General features: G+C 40.8%; 1 protein-coding gene across 1 annotated transcript in view; it reads right to left on the minus strand.

The window, feature by feature from the left end:
• The window catches only part of MSH4 (mutS homolog 4), a 59,091-nt gene that overhangs the window by 8,699 nt on the left and 25,816 nt on the right, over positions 1-24,576 (minus strand). The window contains exons 6-18 of the mRNA XM_034780088.1: positions 23,691-23,864; positions 22,570-22,742; positions 18,371-18,438; positions 15,686-15,760; positions 15,219-15,283; positions 14,441-14,610; positions 11,950-12,086; positions 11,503-11,606; positions 10,514-10,638; positions 8,951-9,151; positions 8,630-8,748; positions 3,499-3,627; positions 3,053-3,227 (exon numbers count right to left, since the gene is read on the minus strand). Coding sequence (XP_034635979.1) covers positions 3,053-3,227; positions 3,499-3,627; positions 8,630-8,748; positions 8,951-9,151; positions 10,514-10,638; positions 11,503-11,606; positions 11,950-12,086; positions 14,441-14,610; positions 15,219-15,283; positions 15,686-15,760; positions 18,371-18,438; positions 22,570-22,742; positions 23,691-23,864 — 1,715 coding nt within the window. The remainder of the gene's footprint in view (positions 1-3,052; positions 3,228-3,498; positions 3,628-8,629; positions 8,749-8,950; positions 9,152-10,513; positions 10,639-11,502; positions 11,607-11,949; positions 12,087-14,440; positions 14,611-15,218; positions 15,284-15,685; positions 15,761-18,370; positions 18,439-22,569; positions 22,743-23,690; positions 23,865-24,576) is intronic.

The raw sequence follows: 24,576 nt of genomic DNA on the forward strand, positions 1-24,576 counted from the left end.
GGGGCTTAGGGCAGAGGATCGGGAGGAAAATATCCTGATCCATGTGAAAAGCCGAGACCACCTTTGGCAAAAAAGCAGGGTGAGGGCGGAGCTGAAGCTTATCCTTATGGAAGACCGTATACGGCGATTCAGAAGTCAAAGCCCTAAGCTCGGAGATCCAGCGGGCTGAGGTGATGGCCACCAGGAACGCCACCTTCCAGGAGACGTGGGACCATGAGCAGGTGGCTAAAGGCTCAAAGGGAGGCCCTGTGAGGCGCGACAATACCAGGTTCAGATCCCAGGGAGGGGCCGGGGGTCTAGCATAAGGGAACGCCCTATCCAAACCCCGCAGAAACCTGGAAGTCATGTGGTGGAAGAAACACTGACTGTCCCATCACTGGAGGGTGGAAGGCCGAGATGGCCGCCAGGTGCACCCTGATAGAAGAGGGGGCTAGCCCCTGGGTCCGCAGGGAGAGGAGGTAATCCAGAACCAAGTGGATAGAGGCGGAAGAGGGAGAGGAACCTCTATTCCTCGCCCACAGAGAGAACCTACACCATTTAGCAAGGTAGGCCTGACGCGTGGAAGGTTTCCTACTCTCTAGCAGGACAGATCTCACTCCTGCAGAGCACATGTGTTCCTCCTCGGTTAGCCACGGAGCAGCCACGCTGTCAGCTGGAGCGCAGCTAGGTTGGGATGGAGGAGGCCACCCTGGCCTTGAGAGGGGAGATTGTGGTGGAGCGGGAGTCTGCGGGGTGGGGCCACTGAAAGTTGAAGTCGGGTCCCGTACCAGTGTTGACGGGCCCAGTCCGGGGCTATGAGGATAACCCTCACCTGGTCTAACTTCACCTTCTGGAGGACCCTGCCTATTAGGGGAAAGGGAGGGAAGGCGTACAACAGGGGCCCCGACCATGGAAGCAGAATGCATCTGATACTGCTCCATCGCCCACTCCTGCTCTGGAGCAAAACCGGGGACACTGCCGGTTCTGAGTGGTGGCGAACAAGTCTACCTGGGGAGCACCCCATTGTAGGAAGATCCCCTTGGCTACCTCCCTGTGCAGGGACCTTTCATGCTGCTGGGAGAATACCCTGCTCAGGCGGTCTGCGAGGGTGTTGCTCTTGCTGGGCACGTAGAAGGCCCACAGGAGTATGCTGTGGGCTATACAAAACTCCCACAGGAACTGGGCTTCCTGGCATAGTGCCCAGGAGCATGTGCCACCCTGCTTCTTGATAAAATACATGGCAGTTCTGTTGTCCGTGAGGACTCTGACCACCTTCCCGTGTATGTGCTGGCAGAAGGCCACGCACGCTAGGCATACGGACCTGAGCTCCCTGACATTTATGTGCAGGGTCTGCTCCTGCCCCTGCCCCACCTGGTCTCCCCAGCCCAGGTCCGAGGCGTCGGACACCAAATCGAGGGAGGGAGGAGGCTCTCGGAAAGGAATACCCCGGAGCATGTTGCTGGGGAAGGTCCACCGTTGAAGGTCCGCCAGCACCGCGGGTGGTACCGTGACAACCTTGCCCAGGCCTTCCCTGGCCTGAGAGTACCGGGAGGCCAGCCAAAGCTGGAGGAGCCTCATTCGGAGCCTGGCATGTCACACCACGTAGGTGCATGCTGCCATGTGGCCCATGATTTGAAGGCACACCCGTGCCATAGTTACCGGAGAGGCCGTGATCGAGGTGATGAGAACTTCGAGCATCTCGTGCCTGTCCCGCGGAAGGGAGGCCGTGGCCGTCCGGGAATCTAACATCGCACCTATAAAGGTTATGCGCTGAACTGGGACCAACGTGGATTTCCAAGGCGGTGCCGGGCCTTGGAGCGGGAATGGCGGTGCCGACGGCTCCCCGACCCGCTCCTGTCGGAGTCACTGTACGAAGAGGTCTGGTGTTGCCTCTTTCTACCGGGACGACGACGGTCGGGACCAGACGAGTGAGAGACGCTCATGGCGGAGTCGGGTTGTGGAGTCGACATGCGCTGTGAGGGTCTGGTAGATGCCTCAACCCGGAAGGCGGCTCGACTTCCGAGTCCTCCATGGAAAGGTGATGGGCAGACAAAGACGGCTTCCCATGGGACCGGGGAGCCGACTGCTGCGGCGCCACGGGCACCGGGAGCGTGAGGATGTCACGCGCGGCCTGAGCTGCCTCTGGCGTCGAGGGCATGCACACCTCCGGAGAGGCTCGCACGGACGGGACTGGACTACTCCGCTCAGTGTGAGTCGGAGGTCTCTGTCCCGGTGGGGATTGCAGGCTGCCCAACATGGGTCTAGCCTTCCCCTTACTCTTCTCCCGGTGCTTCAGCGATTTCCCCATCTTTTTAGCAGGGGAACGGTGCCGGGACGTCGACGGTGCCTCACTGCGTACCGATTACACGATGCCGGGCGCCGATTCAGAGCGGCACGCGGGAGGCACTTTGCCGCGTGTTGATGATACAGAGCCCAGCGCAGTACCAGCTCGACGCGTCGGTGCCAGGGCCAATGCCGACTCCATTAAAAGCGCTCGGAGTCGGATCGCACACTCCTTCTTCGTATGCGGCTTGAAGGAGTGGCAGATTTTGCACCTTTCAGTAACGTGAGACTCGCCCAGACAGCGAAGACGCTTAACGTGCGGATCGCTTCTGGGCATAGAATTGCAACAAGAGTCACAGGACTTGAAGCCTGGGCCATGGGGCATGCCCCGAGCCAGGCAGAGAAGTTCAAAAAGGAAAAGTTCAGTGAACTGAGTACTACTAAGGCTAGAAGCGCTGGAGCAAGTTCTGACTACCTTTACTGGAGGCAAGAAGGAACTGAGGGTGGGGGGAGCATGCAGCCCCCTTTATGGCGCGATATGTCGGCGGTGCTCCCCCACTATGGGTACTGCTAAGAGAAAAACTTCCGGTACCGATGCACGTGGCAAGTACGCACACCTATAGTGGAATACACATGAGCAATCACTCGAAGAAGAACAGTTACTATGTAAAAAATTATTCACAATATGGAGTGATCTGTCAGTGGATAGTAGGAATGTTAGACCCTAATAGTTTAATATATCTTATGTACTTTTTAATAAGTTATTAATATCAACACTGAAGTCCATTACCATAGTTTTTTTCCTCTGTGTGTCCTTTCGAAAGTATGTAAGTATAAGTAATTTTTTCCTTATTTCCAGCACTGTTTTTCACATGTTGCACTTCAAAATGATTGTTTTCCACATTGGGATATAAAGCATCTATGTGACACAGTTCCAGGAAATGTGTAGCGAATAGAGTAAATGCCTAAATTAGACAACAGAAAAGGAAATATTATGACATATTAAGTAATCCTTCATAATTCATTATAATTAAGCAAAATAAGGTTAAAATATATATTTGATATTTGATCAATCTCTTTTCTATCCATAAATCCCAGTAAGTGTATCCGTATTAATTAAATTAGAATTGTCCATAAAATGAAGACTGGAGTATGAGAAAATGTTTTTATTTTAAGGCTGCGTGAGAAAACAATTACAAATTTTAGAGACTAATGATTAAAAAATATAAAAAATACCTTCAAACTCAGCAGATATTCACACACTGAATAACAAATGCCAATACCTTCTTCAGTACTGGTACCTCTGCCAAGTTCATCAATTATGATGAGTGATTTGTCATTAGCATTTTGCATGATATATGTTATCTAAGAAAAAAAAAACTTTGTTATCTCTAGCAGTACATTTTTAAATCCCCCCCACCCCGAAAAACCAAACAAACCAATAAAAAGTCCGCTCGTAATGTGAGTAAAGAACAGAATCCTTCAGAAGATCCATGGCTTTCACCTCGGAGCAGCTTCCAAACAGCTGAGATTTTAAAACAAACAAAACATCCTGCCACAAAACTGTTTGCCTCTTTCTCTCTAAATATGTAATTATTCCTCAAAATGAGGTCTCAGGTGGAATACTAGCAACAGTCAGATATGGCCCAACAATAATTTAAGGTACAATACCTAATGAAACATCAAGACTAATGTCCAATGGAACAGTGATTTCTACTCCTGTTGGAATGGTTTCAGAGATATTGGACTTAAAACTGTGACATGATTTATAGAAAAGCTATTATGAATAATTCTTAAAACTTCCTGCTCATCTCCAGCTTGCTGGTTGGGGAGCAGGTCTTAAAGTCCATAACCCACATTGAAAATCTTGAAGAAAAAAAGAGAAGATGGAAGGCAAGATAGAAAGTTTGAAGGGCATTATAGAGAGGAACAACAGGTAGAGAAAAGGATGGTTGTGGGTTTTTCTACCTTATTTTATAGCAGGCCTATTTTAGAAAAGTTTTAAAAAATAACTTATTGGTATTATTTTTCTGCCCTGCTTCCTGAGAAGTCCAGTTGTCCTAGTTACTAATACCTGTTTGCAATATGGAGGTCTAGTTAAACTCTTCTTCTTTCATATGTCTTAAAAACAGCAACGTTAGATGTCCAGATCTAAGTTGGCAATCGAATTGATTGCTTCAGGTGACACAGAGTAGATGGAAGAAATACCACTGATATATGATTATTTGGGACACTAGTTGATAAGGTGTTTCATAGCTTGAAGTCTGTTTCTGCACTCACAAATAGAATTGTGTATCAGTCTCCATTCATGGAGGACAGAGGCAAATCTGCCATGTGTTGTGCACATTCAGTTCAAAGTGTAGCATATTTTCATGTGAGTGAAAAGCCAGTGGGTTGTTCAGTTGAGTCCTTGATGAGGTGTTTGTAAGGAACACTGGTGTCCTTTCACCTTGCTCGCCATTGACTTCGTGGGAGAACCCCAAGTCTTCGAACTCTTGCGCTGCAAGCCAAAAAAGCTTTCTGGATTTGAGTTGGAATCTTGATATATTATTTAGATATTCATATATCGGAAAATCCTTGTTCCCTCATGTAGCAATGAATTTGGAGTGGGCTGATGTGTGCCAGTATGGGAATCCATGGTTGTGGCATTGATTTTACTGTGCCTGTAATGACATGCATGATGGTGTTTAGTTGAGAATTGACAAATGATATGTCTAGACGGGTCAGCAGTATTCTGTGTCAGAGTAGACAAAGGCTAGTGAAGAGGTTTGTAGACTTTTTGCATCGGCTCCCCAGGTTGTTGCTGACAGCTTATGGATGGGGTTTACACACATCCTTATTTTGTCATAGATATTTTTCAGGTGCTAGTGCAGAGGTGGGCAAACTACGGCCCGCAGGCCACATCCGGCCCGCAAGACCCTCCTGCCTGGCCCCTGAGCTCCTGCCCTGGGGGGCTAGCCCCGGGCCCCTCCCCTGCTGTTCCCCCTCCCCCGCAGCCTCAGCTTGCTCCACCACCGGCGCAATGCTCTGGGCGGCGGGGCTGCAACTCCTGGGGCAGCGCAGCTGCAGAGCCATGGCCTGACCCGGTGCTCTGTGCTGCGCGGTGGTGTGGCTGGCTCCAGCCTGTCCTGGTGCTCTGGGTGGCATGGCTGGAGCACCAGTAAAGGGGCAGGGAGGAGGGGGGGTTGAATAGAGGGCAGAGGAGTTTGGGGTGGTGGTCAGGGGGCAGGGGTGTGGATAGGGGTCGGGGCGGTCAGAGGGCGGGGGCCACAAGTGTTTAATGGGGGCAGGAGTCCCGGGGGGGCAGTCAGGAAGGAGGGGGTGGGTTGGATGGGCGGTGGACGGCAGTCAGGGGCAGGAGTTCTGGGGGCAGTCAAGGGAAAGGGAGAAGGGGTGGTTGGATAGGGCGGGGATCCTGGGGGGGCAGTCAGGAATGAGAGGAGGGGTTGGATGGGGCTGCGGGGGGCAGTCAGGGCGGGGGTTCTGGGGTGGTCAGGGGACTGGGAGTGGGGGAGTGGATGGGGCAGGGGTCCTAGGGGGGCTGTCAGGGAACGGGGGGGGGGTTGGATAGGGCAGGAGTCCGGGGGGGCATCAGGGGGCAAGAAGCAGGGGGGGTTGGATAGGGGGCAGGGGCTGGGCCATGCCTGGCTGTTTGGGGAGGCACAGCCTCCCCTAACTGGCCCTCCATACAATTTCTGAAACCCGATGCGACCCTCGGGCCAAAAAGTTTGCCTGCCCCTCTGCTAGTGAAATGTGAGGCTTTGGTCTAACATCACATCAAGACATTTTGCAGTCTTATCTTCTAGTCACGGAAGTCCATGTGCAGCTCTGCCCTAGTTTTTCGATTGTTTAGATGATATGCTGACACCACAGTTTTAGGCTATGTCTACACTGCATACCACATGTTTAGTAGGTGTAGCTCTCTGGTGCTGGAGTCTTAAATGGGGGGCAAAGGCCCCAGCAGCTCCTATGGCAGAGAAATGCTCCAGCAGTGGGGAACTGTCAGAACCTTTTCCCGCTGCTGGAGTCTTTCCCTGCAACTGGAAAAACTCCAGCAGTGGGGAGCCAGTTGCAGGACATTACACTGCTAAAAATAGCAGTGTAGATGGGGGAGTCACTGCTTGGGTGAGTAGAGAGCCATGTAGGGTACATACCCACAAGGTTCAGGCATGTCTTTACTATACTCACCTAAATAATCCCTCACCATCTATACTGCTATTTAAACTTGTGCTGGGGGGAGGAGGGCATGTAGTGTATGTACACTATACAACGTTTAAAGGAATATGCAATGTAGACATACATTTAGTGGGCTTTGGTTTGGCTGTCAATATAAGAAATATTCTTCCAAGTTTATTCACCTCCTCCTTGGTGAAGGGAAATGATACGGGGATTGGGGATAGGTAGTGAGCTGACTATGTGTCAGAGCTCTCTGCACACTTTATGCTTAGTTGATTTGTCCCCTAGTACTTTTGAGTTCATAAGAAGCGTTTCTGCGATTGGACCAGCTTTTGATGTTCCCTTGGGTTTGCCGCCCCAAGCTGATGCAAAATTAGCCAAGCTTTGTGACTGGAGTAAGTGAAATCCTGACCTTCAACTGTCTTGAGTCATCTTTGATGGCACGCTAGATTCAGTGACTCTAACAGGGATGTTACAGTATTTATTTGGTTCTTCTTTAATAGCCTTTTTGTTTCTGGTTTCATATGGAGTATATCGATTCTGATTGCTGCAAGAGATGTTTTTTCTTGAAGCTATTTGGATAAACTTGCTGAAACGACCGAAATTTCCAGGCTTTAGTGGAATTGCGTCAATGGTGGCCTCAATTGTTGTAATGAATCCTGGCCAGTTTCCCTTTGAAACTTCTATTGCCATTTGGGCAATGACATGACTACTGGCAATGTGGATTAACACCAGTCGATGCTAGCGGTGTAGGAAGTAGCAAAAGTAATGCTAGACATATTCTGAGGGATTTCAACTGGTCTTCGGTGATGAAACAGAGATCTGGATTGCGGTATCCATTCCAGGGGGCAGAATGAAAAGTGCCTCTGTCTTTTGCATAGAAAAGAAGGTATGTGTCTTCATTTGATGACAATTCCACAAGTGCCTCATCCACAATATCGTTACTAGCATAGCCCTACATTGTGTGGTGGTGACTGAAATCAACGACATATATATAAGCCAGGCAATAGACTGTGGGTAATGGGGGAGAAGACAAGTCTGTATTCAGTGATTTATACACATTAAACACTCTTATCTTGATGATTCTTACTGAGATGGTCAAGGTTCCAGAGTTGCTCCTAGCAACTATCGGGTCATAATCCTCAATGCTGAGCTTGATGCACGTATCATGGCTGTGTTTTGGGTGATGGAGGTAGGTGATGAGATTGTAGCAAGCAATATGGCAGCGTGGTCCTTGAGTTTCTTGCAGGGCAATGATGTTAATCATGTTATCTCATGTAACATGAGCTAGCTGGTCGCTTCTAGGCTGGTAAATACCTTCAACATTCAATTGACAAATTCTTAGAGCTGGGTCTACAATTCTCTTAAGTGGCTCTGGATGGAGTCACTTTTTGAAGAGTAACTATTTCCATTGCTGTTCAATCCGGGACTTCCCTGGGTGATGTTCGGATGCTGATTTGACAATATCGGTTGTGCTTTAGCACGTAACAATGGAGTCCACATGGTAAAAGGTTGTCATCACCTGCCTCTAGTTAGTCTCTGAGCAGTAACTAATGGATCATATAGCAGCAACATCCAGACAGCTTTCTTTCACTCTATAAACAGCCATCCAGTAGTTAACATTTCTTTCAGATGCATCACCTCAAGACTAGACTACTGTAATGAAGGGATGCATCTTAAATTCATGTGGAAACTGAAGCTGATGCAAAATTCACTTGTTAAGTAAAGGTTTGTTTTACCCATAATCACATTAAGACTGTGATTCACATAACATGTCAGCAGTGTGTTAAGTTCTGTGCTTGATAGTGGCAGCCTATTAGTTCCTGAGTTGATTTTCTGATGCTGGTTTTGACCTGTAAATCCCTAAATGGCCTGGGACCTACCTTTCTAAAAGATGCTTCTCTCCTCATGACATACAATATGGAAGAGAGATACAGAAGCCAAGTTGTCTTTGACTGCTTTGTTTGTACACAGAATCATAGAAATGTAGGGCTGGAAGGGACCTTGAGAAGTCACCTAGTCCAGCCCCCTGTGCTGAGGCAGGACCAAGTACTCCTACACTATCCTTGACATGTGTTTGTCTAAAATAAAAGTACTTCAGTGCCAATGAAATATAATCCATAAACCAATGTAAAGTGTACCAGCTTAATGTTAATTAGGGCCCCTGATACTAAAATAATTAAACTTGTACCTCTTTCATTTCCTTCATGAATGTTGATGAATTTGTTTCTATATCATCATCCATACCAATTCTAGTGAAAATTTGCTCAGCAATTCTAAAAGAAGAATATTCTGCTGGGACATAAGAACCTGAAAAATAAAATAAAAGTACAAGTTATCTTATGTTATCACTGGTAGTAACACTATAGCTAAAAATTGGCTTTGTGTAATACACATAAAATCTCATCTTATTTTTAGAAACACATTTTTCCACTTAGTAAATAATGATAGTTTCAGTAGAAAACAATTTGAGTAGTGCAAAAGAATACTTATAAGGTAAACTGTTGCTCACCAATCTGTGCCATAATTTGACAGAGAGCAATCTGTTTCAGGTAAGTTGATTTTCCACTCATATTTGGTCCTGTAATAATGATAAAATTGCTGCCTTCTGTGATATACGTGTTATTAGAAACAGGTTTTTCCACAGATATCTTTTCAAGAATGGGATGCCATCCCTGCTTGATTGCTAATGTATCAGTAAATTCTGGACGAACTAAACCAAGAAAAAATTATAAGAAATGTTAAGCACTAAATACAAAAAAACCTACGACAATTATTAAAAAGTTACATTTTAAAATAAAATAAGAATCACTTATGCAGAGCAGAGCTCTGAGTCTGTTACTCTTCCTCTTGTTGAATAATGTCTTGCTGCTTGAGTTGGGGGCTTCACTCCTCTGCCAGGCATAGCACTACAAGGTGCTGCCTCAGTTTCCCCCAACCTGTATCTACAAAATAAGTCAAAACAAGCTTGCCTTAAAGCATTTCCCTTTAATTAACAGAAACAAATATCCCAAACAGGGAAAGACCTTCCACTCGAGCCTTTAATCCTACTACTAGCTCCAGATTTGGGAGACCCCTCTTACATAGTTCTGTATTTTGCCTTCATCGTGAGGCTCCTAGTCCTCCTCCCTGGAGCTGGAGTACTGTTCAGAACAGTCTTTCTGCTGTTTACATAAAATAACCTCCATCCTCCTCCCAGAACTGGAGGTACCACCTTCACCTTCCCAGTTCTCACTGGAGCTTGGGTAAAACTCTTGCCAGTGCTTTAGCTAACATAGCATAAAGATATGATCCAGTTCTTCTTCCTGGAACTGAGGTTCAGGTATCATTTGTCTATCCCATGACAGAGTGGGCACCCTCCCCCTTTTCTATTGCCTGCTGTCTCCTATCATCAGGAGTCTTTTTTCCCCGACACTGCTCCTTGCTGACCTCCTCTCCATACTGAGTTCTGGTAATTTTATTAAAGTCAGGTGCTCCCCTAATTGAGCAGTAATCAGCCACCTGGACAATCGATTAGCTCTCTGTCCACCAATTAGCCACCAAGACTGGCTTACCAACCTTAGTCATGGGTAGACTGTCTAATTCTCTCTAAAAGGCCAGTCACCCCATGAAAAGAACTATTCACAAAGAAGGGATTATTCAAAATGAGCAAGAGTGGAAGAATCAGAAAGGATATTCCCATGTAGAAGACCTGACCTATAGCTATCAAATCAGCAAAGACAGTATACTTGGAGGAATTAATGGGCTGTTTTCAGGTACAGATTACATCTTTTATACAAGTCCTCATGATCTATTACAGAAAAATAACATCTTAGCCCTCCATCCTCAAATAACATGCCAAGATTGTGTTCGGAAGCAAGTGGGGGAATACATGAATAAAAGGGGAAAGAAAAGTAGGAAAAATGAAGCTATAAAAGTAATTCATACACTGAACTGAAATCCAATTTTAGTTCTATAGATGACTAATATATGAAGAGATAAATACAAGAGCCACAAACTAGACCTGGTACTATTATATAAATATTGGGGGACAGCATTTTAATTTATATTTACCATCTCTTAGAAAGAAACTTACCATAGTCAGAAAGAGTGCAGGCATGGGCAAATGACAGCAACATATCCAACATTGATACAGTGTCAGAGAGTTTGTATAGGCAATGGATATGTTCATAGATTTCACTCAATAGTTTACACACTATCCTGCAAGCAGACAGCTCTGAATTAGTTACTGTACACTACATTTTATTGCTTTATACAGTTTACAGCAATAAAACAATTATTAAGTTCATAATGTCAATATGGTACTTAGATACTAGGATGACAGGCATTACATAAATGCCATAGAGATTTGTAAACATGGGCAATTGTGTGAATTTCTAAAAAGCATAGTAAGTTATTGGGGAACAACTTCTAGGACAAATTCTGCCATCAGATGTGCAGATGCAACTCCCACTGCTTGAAAGGGAGCTGCATGTGCAAAATTGACTCTAAAAAATACAGCTTTTGAACCAATGGTGTTCTTTGTCCTCCAAAAAGTGTGACTCTTCAGTTTCTTGAGTCCTTCATGTTTAAAATGGGTTCACATGATCTCCAAAGAAGATGTAGCCAAAAATAGCCTATGTTAGCTTTTGTGATCTAGAAGAAAAGAGAACTATATGTGCCCTTGGGTCCCTTTATAAGCATAACTTATGGAAAAACTGAAGGTAATTCTACTTAAAATGAAAGGCATACTTAATATAAATAATGGCTACACATTGCCAAATTGCTATACTCATTGTGTCATTTTGTGTTGATAATATTCTACAAAAAGTTTAATAAATGTGATGGATACTCTTCTTTTTTATGAATAAATCCCTATACATTTTCATCATAATTCAGAATAATGTAGATTTAGCCTTTTAATGTGCTCTCTCGTGAAGAACACTCTCTCTCTACAATCTGGAGTGCTTTTATAATGCACCATAATTTAATAATGAAAATATATTAGAAAACCTCACAACTAGTTGTTAATATGGCAAATAAATCAAGTTAACACAAATATTAAAGAGTTTGAAATGTTCTTACAAGTAGGTCATGTGATAAATTTCTCTCAAAGACTCCTGGCATCTTTCATTCATTTTAATTAAGTCTGCTGAAGTAAAGCTATATGCATTTTTCATTTTAGTGATCTGTAGGGAAATTCAAACTTTAAGTAATACATGTCAAATAAACGCACATAAAGAAAGATTTCCAGAAAACAAAGTAGGAACAATCTGGAAAGCAAGTGACAAAACTGTTACCTTATTTCACTTTTCCTAAATAAAACAGCATGAAAAAGCAAGAAAACAAAATGTAAATATCAGAATGACAGAAACCTTAGAACATTTCATATCATCTCACAAATAATATACCACATTTAGACATTTAACACACTGTATAAAAGAATATGGGTTAAATAAATTCTATCCTCATTTATTATGTAATATCACTGAAGTCATTAATTGCATGACAAAACATGTCCAGAACACACACCTTTGTAAATTCTGAAGGAAGCTGACCATTAGGTAATGCTGCACATTCTGCATTCATTTGGATAAAAAATCCACGAGCAGAGCTGAAACTCATCTTCAAAGGTAGGTTGTATTTTTCTCCAAGCTGTGTTATCATTCCTAAATAATATGAGGAAAAAATCAGCCATAATTCAAATATTTTCTAACATACTATAAAACTCACTGTGTTATCTGAGTAGGAAATTCATCATGCAGATATCTAGATACCAATTCCAGTAAATTAAACAGCCTTGTTAGGACCTTGAAAGGGGGCTTGTGTGGAGGTGAAAGAGCTTAGTAAACCATTCAAATAAGAGCATTAGCTTTATAAAACTAGTGGACAAAAAGTGCTAGGTGAGAATAGGAGAATTCATAGGTTCTTTTTAAAGATATTCATATGTTGTCATAGGGATCTCAGGGGTGGGTTGTCCTTCTGCTGGAAAGGAAGATTTCTCAGAGAAGTAAGCTTCAGATGAATCCACTTTCATGCCACTGGTGTTTCACCCTGCTTTCTCAACAGGTAACTGTAATGCTTGGATCTGGGGCTGTCAATCTTTTCCTACTCACTCCATAGTTCAGAATTATTTGCATTTCTAAATCCTAACCCCAACCCACCCACCTGGGAGGGTGATAGATGCAGGGGACTATTAGGTGGCAGGAGGAAAGGTGCTGCTAAATGGTAGGAATTCTGAATTTTGCTGAGTGGGGTACAGCAAATGGTTGGTTAGGTGTGGGTGCTTGGGTGGATGAGGAAAAATACTGATGATGTACTACTGTGTGGGGAGAAAAGAAGGATGCTGTTGAACAAGGTTTCCCTGGCATTCACACTCCTCACTGAGCTGGCTCAACCTCCCACTGTTGCTACCACCAGAGAGACAGGCCAGCAAATGGTTGGGTAGAGAAGATGGGCTGTGTTGGACACCTGGGTCCTGGATTCAGAGTAGCAGCCATGTTAGTCTGTATCCGCAAAAAGAACAGGAGTACTTGTGGCACCTTAGAGACTAACAAATTTATTTGAGCATAAGCTTTCGTGGGCTACATCCCACTTCTTCGGATGCATAGAATCCACGAAAGCTTATGCTCAAATAAATTTGTTAGTCTCTAAGGTGCCACAAGCACTCCCGTTTTTTCTGGGTCCTGGAGTCACTCAGTGCTCCAGTGTGTCAGCATTTGCTTCCTCTATGCTTAGCATGGTAACAGGAAAAGGAGCTCTTCTGCTGTAAACATGTGGGCTGCAGTGAAACTGGACTGCACTAACCATCAGGAGGGAGAAAGAGCTCCTCCTTGCCTACATTTCTCTGGGTCTTAGCAGCCATGTAAGGAAAATTTTGGAAAGCAAGGGAACAACTAAATTCTTGTGATGTTCACTCTGTGTGATGTCAACTGTAAGCTACAAAGCTAACAGGAACCTCAAGACAATCTATAGTATATTATTGGTATTAAAAATTCTACTATTCATGTGTGCTATTTATCATTCTTGCCTGTTAAAGTGTGAACTAAAGAACAATCTTGTCTGCTCAGAAACGTGATAGGAGCCATTTGGAAAAAGACAATTATTTTCATCAACTTTAGACACTTTATCTAAAACAGTTACACTCAAAGAATAGAGGCATTCTTCCAACACTGATTTTATTCATTTTGGCTTTAAAATAATATCAAGAAAGTGGTTTTACACAATTCTTAATAGCACACAGTTAAATCATAGCTCATGACTCAAACTAGTTAAAATATTAAAAACAAAGTATTTGTGTTTGTAATGTGTCAGCAGACGATAAAACTAAATTTTTTGTACCAGAAAATTTTATTTGAAATAATATTGTTCCAACACTTCAAACTGAATTTAGATGCACTGCATAGTAGGTGCAAACCATAGGTTTTAAATGGAAAGATTACAATATGTTTGATTCATATACAGCTTGTTTCTTTGTGGCAGAATAAATGAAGCAATCTTTTTAAAATCACAAAATAATTATTCATCATTTCATTTTAATTACAGTTTTTATCTACAAATGGAAAACCTCAATGTACATTTCAAATAGGGTTACCATATTTTAAGTTCCCAAATAGAGGACACTGCCAGGGGAAAAGGAGAGCTGGAGGGGGAGGGGAATACAGTTTCTTTCTACTTTGAATATCTTTGAATATCTAACATTTATAAATAACTAGTGTAATGTCCTCAAAATGTCCTGAAATAGGACAAGAAAGGAAATATCATGGACATTTGTTCATATTTCAAAAATCTGCCAGGACAGAGATCGGAGGACCAAAAAGAGGTTGTGTCTGGGAAAACTGAGATGTATGGCAACCCTAATTTCAAATGTACCTCAACTTTTTTTTAAATCAATGACAAAATCAAATTACAATAAAAATACTTGCCTTCTCCATTAGAAAGTTAGCACTATATATTCTTGTACAATTTTATGGTTCTATATAACAGTGCAATATATTTCTATTAGTGATCAATCATGAAATACCTGCTATGTCATCTACAATCTCTGTGTATGTTCTACGAGCTATATCAAGGAATTCATTGATGTTTGGCCTGACTGCGTAGCACTTCTGGGTCCTCATATTCAGGCATCCTTTTGTGTATCTTGTATCATCATTAATGACAGTTTTAATCTTTTCAAGTATGATTCCAAACCTACAACAGTAGTTATATCAGTAACGGAATTAGCTAGGTCATATTTTTCAACTTCATTATCAATATCATCTTCAATTATAAATAAAAATGACTGAAGCCAATACACTAAAAACTTACCATGTGATTTTTTTTTTACCTGAGACATCATATGAACACACTTAACTTTAACCTAAATATTTTAATACCTTAAAGAATAGCAGACATTGCACACTGCTCAGATATTGGAAACCGCTACTTGTCCTGAGTCATTTTGGGTGATTCTAAGAAATCAAAGTATTCTCAATTTTTTTTTTTGTCTTTTCAATAATATCTACTGGAGTATTTAAATTTTGTAAGAATTTAAATTATGTTTGTCATTCATAACCAATCAACTATTGTTAAAACCAATTTTCTGTTTATCTTTTTTAAAATTTCTCCTGCAATAGTTGAAAAACTGAATTTCTAAAAACTTCATAAAGAGTAAGTAAAATTAAGAGTTTCTAATGATAACACAAAAAACAGGAGCTATATCTATAAATAATTCAAGAAGCAACATCTTAAAATCCTAGACATTCTCAGAAAAAAGGAGACAACAAGATATTCTAGCTATGAAAATATTATCACAATACCTTTTGTCTTCCAGAGAACTGTAATATGCCTTTAACAGATGTGTCTTGCAGCTTTTCAAAGCAGCCTATTGAAAATTAAAATATAGATTAAAATTTAATCATGTTTTTATGATTAAATAACCATTTTAACAGTCTGTAAGGCCTTTAGATTCACCTAGGCTTATTTGAAATTGGGATAATATAGAGAGCTTACCGGCTGGGCTGGCATAATCATTATAAAATTAAGTTTTTACCTAGCATTCAGAATCCAATTCCGAAATTATTAGAGACTCAAATATGTTTATTTTTAAATCCACATCAAACTTAGCATACATTTAGAGGCCCTTGTCTTATTTTTAGAGGATGTTACTACAGTGACAATGTACAGTTCCATGAGATATAAAGTAAATATAATGAACTGCACTGTGTGACAACAAAGATTAACTAGTTTGGGTTTTATATAGAAAAAGTAACAGAATACATTTCACCTTTAGAGGATCCACAAGTTCCAGAGTATGCTTCAGATAGATTAAATTAGTTATTTTTGATTCAGCAGCGTTAACCTGTTGAAAAAAAAATATTACAAATACAGTACATATAAATTTTTAAAATACATTTCAAAACAAGCATGCATTTTACACACATATTCTGAATATATTTTTCATGCACAATTAAGTGATTTATGAAAATTCATATGACTAATGACCAGCTTGATAATTTGTAAATTTGCTGTTTTTAAAAAATATATATATTTGACTATATATGGCTTGAGAAAACTCAAATTACAATACAATATTTTCAAAAGAGTTCTTTCACCTAACAAGGAGTCTAAAATATTTGTGCTTTCTTACAGAGAACAGAACATTTGCTATGTGCTGTTGCCTTATAAAGAAAGAATAGGTAGCAGTTCCATAAGAAAAAAAAATCTAATTTTTGTGTGGAGAGTTCAAATCAATGTTGGAAAATCAACGGCTTCTGAAAATGAAACTGAAGAAAACTTTAGATTTAAAAAATGGAAAAATCTTATGTAGAAGCTAAGGCAGATTTTCAAAGGCACAAATGAAAATCTTCCTTGTTTTTAAAGTCAAATTAATAGAAAATATAAATAAAAGTGAAGGCTCCTGTGTGGGAAATACTAAACAGTATTTTTATTTCAATTTTATGAAAAATTCAATTACACATAAAAATCTACTAAAAAGTCTAAGTTTACTTTAAAAATAATTATGCTACAAATTTTTGGAACAGAAACACCCCAACCCACCCAATTTCTAATGTTCTGAAGTTTCTTAGAAGGAAAAATGTGCTCACAGAACTCAATTAAATCCCTTTATATGATACTGAATTTTGCAGAATTTTCTTCTCAGAATGAAGCTTGGCAATCAGCCCAGATGGTGTCTTAGTGCAATCAAAGTATCAGGGGCGACATTTACAGAAATATTCCTTAAGATGGAGCAATTTGATTGCCTTGGGTCACCTTACCAAGGAGAAAGCAAGCAAGGGTAGCTGTTCCAATAACCATTGCAAGTTTCTACCAAAATCCCCCCCACATACACACATTACCAATTACAACTCCAGGAACTTCAGTGTGTCTTGCTTTTAAGAAAAAAAAAAAAAAAAAGCATTGTTCAACAGTTTTTTTATTCTATACCTGTTGGTAACATTAGCCTGTTAGTCTTAAATGTGCCACAGGACTCTCTGTTGCATTATAACTTGGTGTTTTAATTTATTTTTTAACATTTTAAGATAGGCACATGGATGAGAGTACAAAGAAAGATTTATTTCCTTTCTAATTTCTTTTTTGTCTAAACTAGCATCCAGAAACACTAAGGAAAATTGTGATGTACTGGCTGTATTTTAAGTATACTGAATCAGAATAGTTCTTTTGTTAACAATGAAGTCTAGGCAGCTGTTTTGTTACTAAAGTACTTTCCTGACATACTTTTTTGCACTAGTTGGATGCACTTAGTCATTGATTAGTAATGTTTTGCAGTTTGCAAATAACTGAAGTGGTAACAGCCTACTCTGAGATGTGTTAGTTGAAGCTGTCGAGGTCGGTGCTGAAGTCCAGGATTCAAATCTTGCTATTGATGCACTGGGGATAGGGGCATAGTTGTAAGAGACTTTCACTTGGCGTAAGCATGAAGGCCTGTGTTTGGAAGCTAAAAGGAACAAGATTCCAAGTTCTGGCTTGACAGGTTTGGAAAGTTTATTTAGTAACTGAAACTAAACTAAAGAGGTTTGTTTTTTAGTAAATTTTTTGCAGCCCATTTATAAGGGATCATCTCAACTGATTTACATTGCATAAGAGGCTCCTGAGGCTAAATAATAGACAAAGCAAAGTTAAGTGGGCAATCGATCTAAAAACTGTGAGTATATTACAAAAAGAAGATTATTTCTATTACACAATTTTTAACATTAAAAGGTGTATTTTACCTTTCATGCTCATATGAAAATACTTCTCTCTCCTACTCTCCAGTGATGTTAAGATGGAGGTGTGATTAGGATGAATAAGTAAGAGGATGCAGATTTTAAAAGTACAGTGGCATTTGTGAAGTAACAACAGTCACGTTTTTTTAGTCATTCTCCACAAGGGTAACAGGGCCTCGCTTCCTCCCCAACTCCGTAACAGCTTGAGCTTGTTAGCCTTGCTGCTTTGCCCACCTTTTCTCCCTCACTTGCGAAGAAATGAGTGTTGGATTAGACTGGGTGTAGGAAGGTGCGGATCGTGTGAGAGCAATTCACATCAGTCATGTATTTTGTTGCTGTATATTTGAGCTGATCTGGGGGAACCAACAGGCCTGTTTCAATATATTTTTAAAATATTGTCAAAGATGCCTAGAGCATTAGATGGGTGCTCTTTTATTACTCTCTACATAAATCTAAATAAATAAATGAAAACACTTTATGACTGGCTGAAATTCTTCTCCTGTTACAAAGTAAAAATATGGTTTAGTTTAAGGGGTATGTACTTTCATCTTTCTGGGTGAGGAGCAACATATATAAATCACTGTATTTCTTTAAAACTATGTTTCCATCCCTTTTTAATGTACAATCTTTTTCTTACAATATAATACAATTGTACAACTGCTATATGAAGTTTACATGTTGCATACTCTATTGAGATAACTGACAATTATTCATTATTTATGAGATAGATGCATTTATAAACCTACTGTATCTTGCTTTGGAATTTGTACTAAAATTGAAAGAAGTTGTTCAGTATCCAGGAATCTTGAAATCACTGTAAAACAAAATTAAACACAAATTAGAAACTGAGTTAAAAGTTGCGATAATTTTAATAACAAATCTTTAACAAATAAGTGATTTAATTTTCCAAAAGAAAACAGGCACAGAAAACTATTTAGTACTTCTGTTTGTGAAGTCATTTTCTTCCCTCATCCTATCACAGAAAAATCTTGACAAAGTATTGTAGCTTCAATTACCAGAAAGAAAACAGACAAAAGAACTACCTATCTATCTAGATTCTTATGTCACATCCATAAGCATGGTATCTGAGCACTTCTTGGTCATTGTATCATGATGGCTATAATGACATCAGCTCTCCCGTATTCTCTTCAGTAAATAAACTCTCAGAACTTAAACAACCTAAAAAATATTGAACGGTAAGAACATTACTATCCCCACAACAGGGTAGAAAGGCTGAAATATAAATGAGGGAAATCAAAAATGGCATTGTCAGTAAACTACTGTCCCTTGTCAAATGTCTCTACTTCCTATCGTATAACAGAAAATATGTCAGACTGCAGATGTAGCAGGCAGTCCTCAAGAGCAAACAGGCTATCTTAAAAATCATAGCAACATTCTCTGTTTGAAAATTCCCATCCAATTATGACAGTGAAAAGATGACTATGTATCTGTCGTGCAATTTCAAGAGTCGTAACCTGAGCCTGTGGTGGAATGACCTTATCAAAAGGAAGCCAGACAGAACATAGCACTAATTGTGCAACTACAATAGCTCAAGAAAGATGCTGGCTGGTGGGCACTACTGAACTACTGAAGAGGCAGCAGACCCCCATGCATCCTGCAGAGGAAAGATCCCCAAATCCAATAAAAGCCCTGGTGTGTGGCAATGCTTTAGTGGTGCAACAGCACTGATTGCTGAAGAGCTACACATATGGTCAATCCTCCTGTATGGTGTGAGAGCTGGACATTTAAAAAGGAGACTGAGACACAACTCAGAGTGTTCAAGTTTTGGTGTTACAGAAGGTTAAAAATTAGCTGGATAACCAAAATTATGAATGATCAGATGATGAAACGGAACAATTTAAAAGAGCAAAATTACTTGATATTGTAGGTAAGAAAATAAAATCTTTCTGTGGACAAATTGCTCGCCGATCACCAGAGCAACTTGATTCCAGCTCTTATACTATCAGGCAAGAGGAAGAAAGAGAACCAGCTATGTTGGAAACATCACCAGGTGGACTGGTATCCAAAGGAAACTAGGGGTACGTCTATACTTACCCGCTGGTTCGGCGGCAAGCAATCGATCTTCTGGGATCGATTTATCGCGTCCTGTCTAGACACGATAAATCGATCCCGGAAGTGCTCGCCGTCAACACCGGTAATCCTGCTCCGCGAGAGGAGTAGGTGGAGTCAACGGGAGAGCCTGCCTGCCGCGTGTGGACCTGCGGTAAGTACCTTTAAGTTCGAACTAAGATACTTCAACTTCAGCTACGTTATTCACATAGCTGAAGTTGTGTATCTTAGTTCGAACTGGGGGCTTAGTGTGGACCAGCCCTAGAAATTTTACAACTCTGTTGTGACTCTGAAAGATGGAAGGTGAAGGTTGACAACTTCCATATTAGAAATGTCATAAAAGGACACAACTGAGGAATTAGCCTCCACTTGAAAGGAGATAATGTACTGACCTTTCTCAGGTATTACCCTAGCTCCTGCTGCATTTCACACCTGGTCTTAAGGGCAAAGAATGAGAGATCACAATGGGAGATCTACATTTCTGGCAAGGACCAGAGTGAAAATTTTTACAAATCATAAGGACCATCACCCACATCAGAACTGTTCTAACAGTCACAAAGAAAATAATGAGAGCTGTATGGTTCATACATTTTAAGGCCAGACAGACCCATTCAAATCTAACTTCCTACACAACACAGGCTATAGAACCTCATACAGAATTTCTGCATCAAACCTATAACTTCTGTTTGAGCAACAGCATACCTTTTAGAAAGATGTCAAATCTTAAGACTCCAAATGATAGAGAATCCAGTATATCCCTAGGTAAGTTGTTCCAGTAGTTAATTACCCTTACTGTTAAAACTTTGTGCCTTATTTATAGTCTGAATTTCTTTTGCTTCAGTTTCTAACCATGGGCCCTTTTCTGTGCCTTTTTCTGCTGGGTTAAAGAGCTATCTATCGTCAGATATCACTTTCCCATGTACATATTGGAAACTGTAACCAAATCACCTCTTAACCTTCCCTTAGATAAACTAAATAGATTGAGCTTCTTTAGTCTCTCACTATAAGGCTTGTTTTCCAGTCTCAAATCTTTCATGTAGTTCTTCTCTGAACCTTTTCCATTTCAAAAACGATGTTGGAAAAATTGGAGACACCAGAACTCAATGCAGTATTCCAGTAAAGGTCTCACTAATGCAGTATCCAGACATAATACCAACTCTCTACTCCTACTCGATATTCCCAATTATGCATCTAAGGATCATGTTTACCCTCTTAGCTACAGCATTACAGAGGAAACTCAGAGTCAAATGGTTATCTGCCAGTACATCCAAGTCCTTTTCAGGATTGCTGCATTCCAGAATAGTGTGACCTACATTCTTTGTTTGTAGATGTATGATCTTACTTTTAGCTGTATTAAAATGCATATTGTTCATCTTATTAAATGATCTAGGATTGTCTGTATAATTTACCTGTCCCCATCATTATTTATCACTCCACCAATTTGAGTGTCATCTGTAAATATGAATCCATTTAACATGGGCTACATATAGTGCAAATTCTTAAAAAATCAGAATGCATGCTAGAATCTAAATATATTATGTCAACACAGTAAACTTTATCAAACGTGATCTTGTCAAAAAATACCAAATTTATTTGTCAAGACCTATTTTCCATAAAACCATGTTGAGTGGCATTAATTATGCTAACATCATTTAATTCTTCACTGATTGCATTCCATATCAGCCTTTCCAAGATTTTGCCAGGATAGAGGCCCACAGTTATCTGGGTCATCCCATTTACCCTCTTTAAATATTAAAATATTAGTGAATGGTGACTTTTTTCCAATCCTTCTTTGTTCCCAGATTTGTTAAAAATCAAAATTAATGATTCTGGGAGTTCCTTGTCCTATTCTTTTAGTAGAAAGAAAGCAGCTGCTCCTCACAAGTTAGAGAGCTGATCACTAATAAGATCAAGAGACAATGTTTGACAAGTAGTCTTGTGGGAAAGCATATATTATAGTCCACCTCTCCTACCTACCTCACTACCTTTGAGCTACAAGTGCCAAAACACAGTCTCCTCTGCTGCATCTTCACATGCATATTTCTGATCTATTGAAATGGGGTGGGTGGGTATGGATGAAGTTAAAACTGGAGAAATACACTCCATGTTTCCAAGAGAAAGGAAGCAAAAATACTAAAGAAAAAGTGGGTGGGCTGGTATTTTTATACCTTTTGCCTCCTTACTTCTTGACAGGTGGGATATAAATGTCAAAATATTTTCTATGATAGGATGGAGATAGAGAAAGAATGAGAAATTCCCATTCACTGTTTTAGGTAGTTGTGATGCAGTAACTTTTTCCAAACTTTTATTTTAAAAATGTGTATTTGTAATATTTAAGGTGTAAAAATAAAGGATAAACATACTATCTGAGCCACTCTGACGATCTGCAAAATTTGGTGGTATTTATATATTCAAATCTGCTCTACTGGTACAATATCAAGCTAAAGAGTGTAGCTCTACAGACTACATGTCATCCATTTTTGGGTTGTGAAAGCCTTGGAAAGAGTTCCTGATCTGACCAAAAGTGATTACTCGTTTAGCCAAAAACCACAATAAGCCGTCCAAAACCAGGAAATAAAGGTTTTGCGAATTTAATTCCTCTTTAAAGCACCATTCGCTGGTTTGCCTCATTTACTAAAAATTTTAGCAAAATGATCAAAAAAAGAGGTAAAAAGTCAAATTAAATAATGACAGATTATGAACTATTGCTAGAAATCATAGCATTTTTAAAATCCACTATGAAATGTAATTTGACAAGTCAAAACATGTTTCATATCTATTTTATTAATACATGCTATGGGTTTTCAGCTATTATAAAAACCAAAATATTTAAATGGGTATTTTTAAGTGTTTTAAAAATAAAACAAGCTATTACCTGCCTGAAGACTAAAAAAGAGCTCCTCATCCTGGAGAAGTTCCTGAATACAATCCAATCTTGTGTTAATTGTTTCAGCATCAACCAGAGGCTCCAGGATATTAGACCTAAGTCTTCGGCTTCCACCTGGAGTTTTAGTATAATTTAGAACGCCAAAAAGAGTGTGACCATTCCTTTGAAAATAACAAATTTAAAAAAACAAAAAATAAAAAAAATCAAGCTGATACAAATTAAATGAAATTTTCAGATTAAATTAGCCTACAATTTATAGGTTGATTATCAGAAGTGCTGAGCACACACAAATTCCCTTGAACTCCATGTGAGCTCTGGGACCTCAGATGGAAAATCAGACTATGAGTAAGGCTACATTTTAGTCACAGGTATTTTTAGTAAAAGTCACAGACAGGTCACGGGCCATGAATGACAAAGGTCATGGGCCATGAATTTGTCCATGATTTTACTAAAATTACCAGTGAATAAAACTTGTAAGGGGGGCTGCCCAGAACCACTACTGGTGCAGGTGGGGCACAGGCGGTGGCACGCTGCCTGGGACTCCCACTGGTGCTGGTGTGGGCGAGACCGGCAGGCTCCCTACTTGGCTCAATGCCCTCCCTCCCACCCTGAGCAGCAGCGGAGTTTGGGTATGGGAGGGGGCAGGAGGTTGGTGCCCAGGACGGAGTGAGGCGGGCTCTGGCCAGGGCTTACCCACTTCTGGACTCCCCAAAAGTGGTGACATCCCCCTTGCTCAGCTGCTAGGTAGAGACGTGGCCACACATAACTTGTGGGTCAGTTATATAAATCAAACCTGCTGACAGCAGGCTCATTTGTGACAGATACACTATACACTTTTACACAATTCTTATCTTTTCTTTTTTTCTTTCTTTCTAATCCCTTTTATTATTAGGGGTTTCCTGATGCACATAAAAAAATTCCAGGCTAGGACTACAAATTTTGCACTAAGTTGCAGTTCATTTCTCGTTTCAAATTATTTAAAAATCAGCTTTGCATACGATATAATTACTATGACTAGATAGATTAGATACATGTGCCATAGAATTTGGTGCATTATAAATTTATAACAATGAAAAAAAATTTAATTTGTAAAAACAAAATAATCTTACCGAGAATCTCTATTGTTAGTTAACAATTCAAGATTTTGGGCTGATGATGAATCTATCATAGCAGTTTGCTCACTTCCCTGGAAACGAACCTTGAGTGACTTAGGAGCATAAACTGAATTTTGAATAAATTCAACATATTTTAGCAAAGCTGCAACAGCTGCTAGACAGTAATACCTGTAAAGTAGTAATCATTTATTGAACATTAAATATTTCTCCTCATCCAGCGCAAAAACATTTACTGTACTTAGGGAGAAGGTTTCTCTTAGCAATCTTAGCCAAGCTGTAGAGTCATGTTCACACCTATTAGGGATTGGGAGCACTGTATAAACCAGGGGTAGCCAAACTTGCTTACCCTCCGAACCATATATGACAATCTTCAGAAGTTCGAGAACCAGGGCATGCCACTCCTGCTGATGCCCCGAGCCCCAGCAGGCGACTCCTGCAGGGCTGAAGCCCCAAGACAACCCTTCCTATTACGCAGAAGCCAGAGGCAATGCGTGGTGGGGCACATGGAGTCACATGCCCCCCCCAGATTTTTCCCAGGGTTTGCTGGCCCTGCTCGGTTACATTGTGCCACTGGGCTCCCACCCTGCACAGCAGCTGTTGGAGCTGACATGCTGGGAGCTTCGGCCATGGGAAGAGGCAGCAGCAAACAGCTGGGAGCTGCAGGGAGAGCCTCTGCTTTTGCTGTTCCCTCTCCTTGCACTGCTAACACCTGGGAGCCGCAGGGAGGGGTCACTGATGGTGAGAGGAGGGGTGTGACAAACTGTTGGGGGAGCAAACCTTTAAATTGTGCCTCCCCACTCTCAGCAGGCACCAGTTGTCTCTGGCAGAAACCTCTAGTCCCACCGCAAGGCAGAAGCCCCGAGCTCCCCGCCATGCTCTG

Source organism: Trachemys scripta, chromosome 8 (assembly GCF_013100865.1).
Source record: "Trachemys scripta elegans isolate TJP31775 chromosome 8, CAS_Tse_1.0, whole genome shotgun sequence".
NCBI classification, from domain to species: Eukaryota; Metazoa; Chordata; order Testudines; family Emydidae; genus Trachemys; species Trachemys scripta.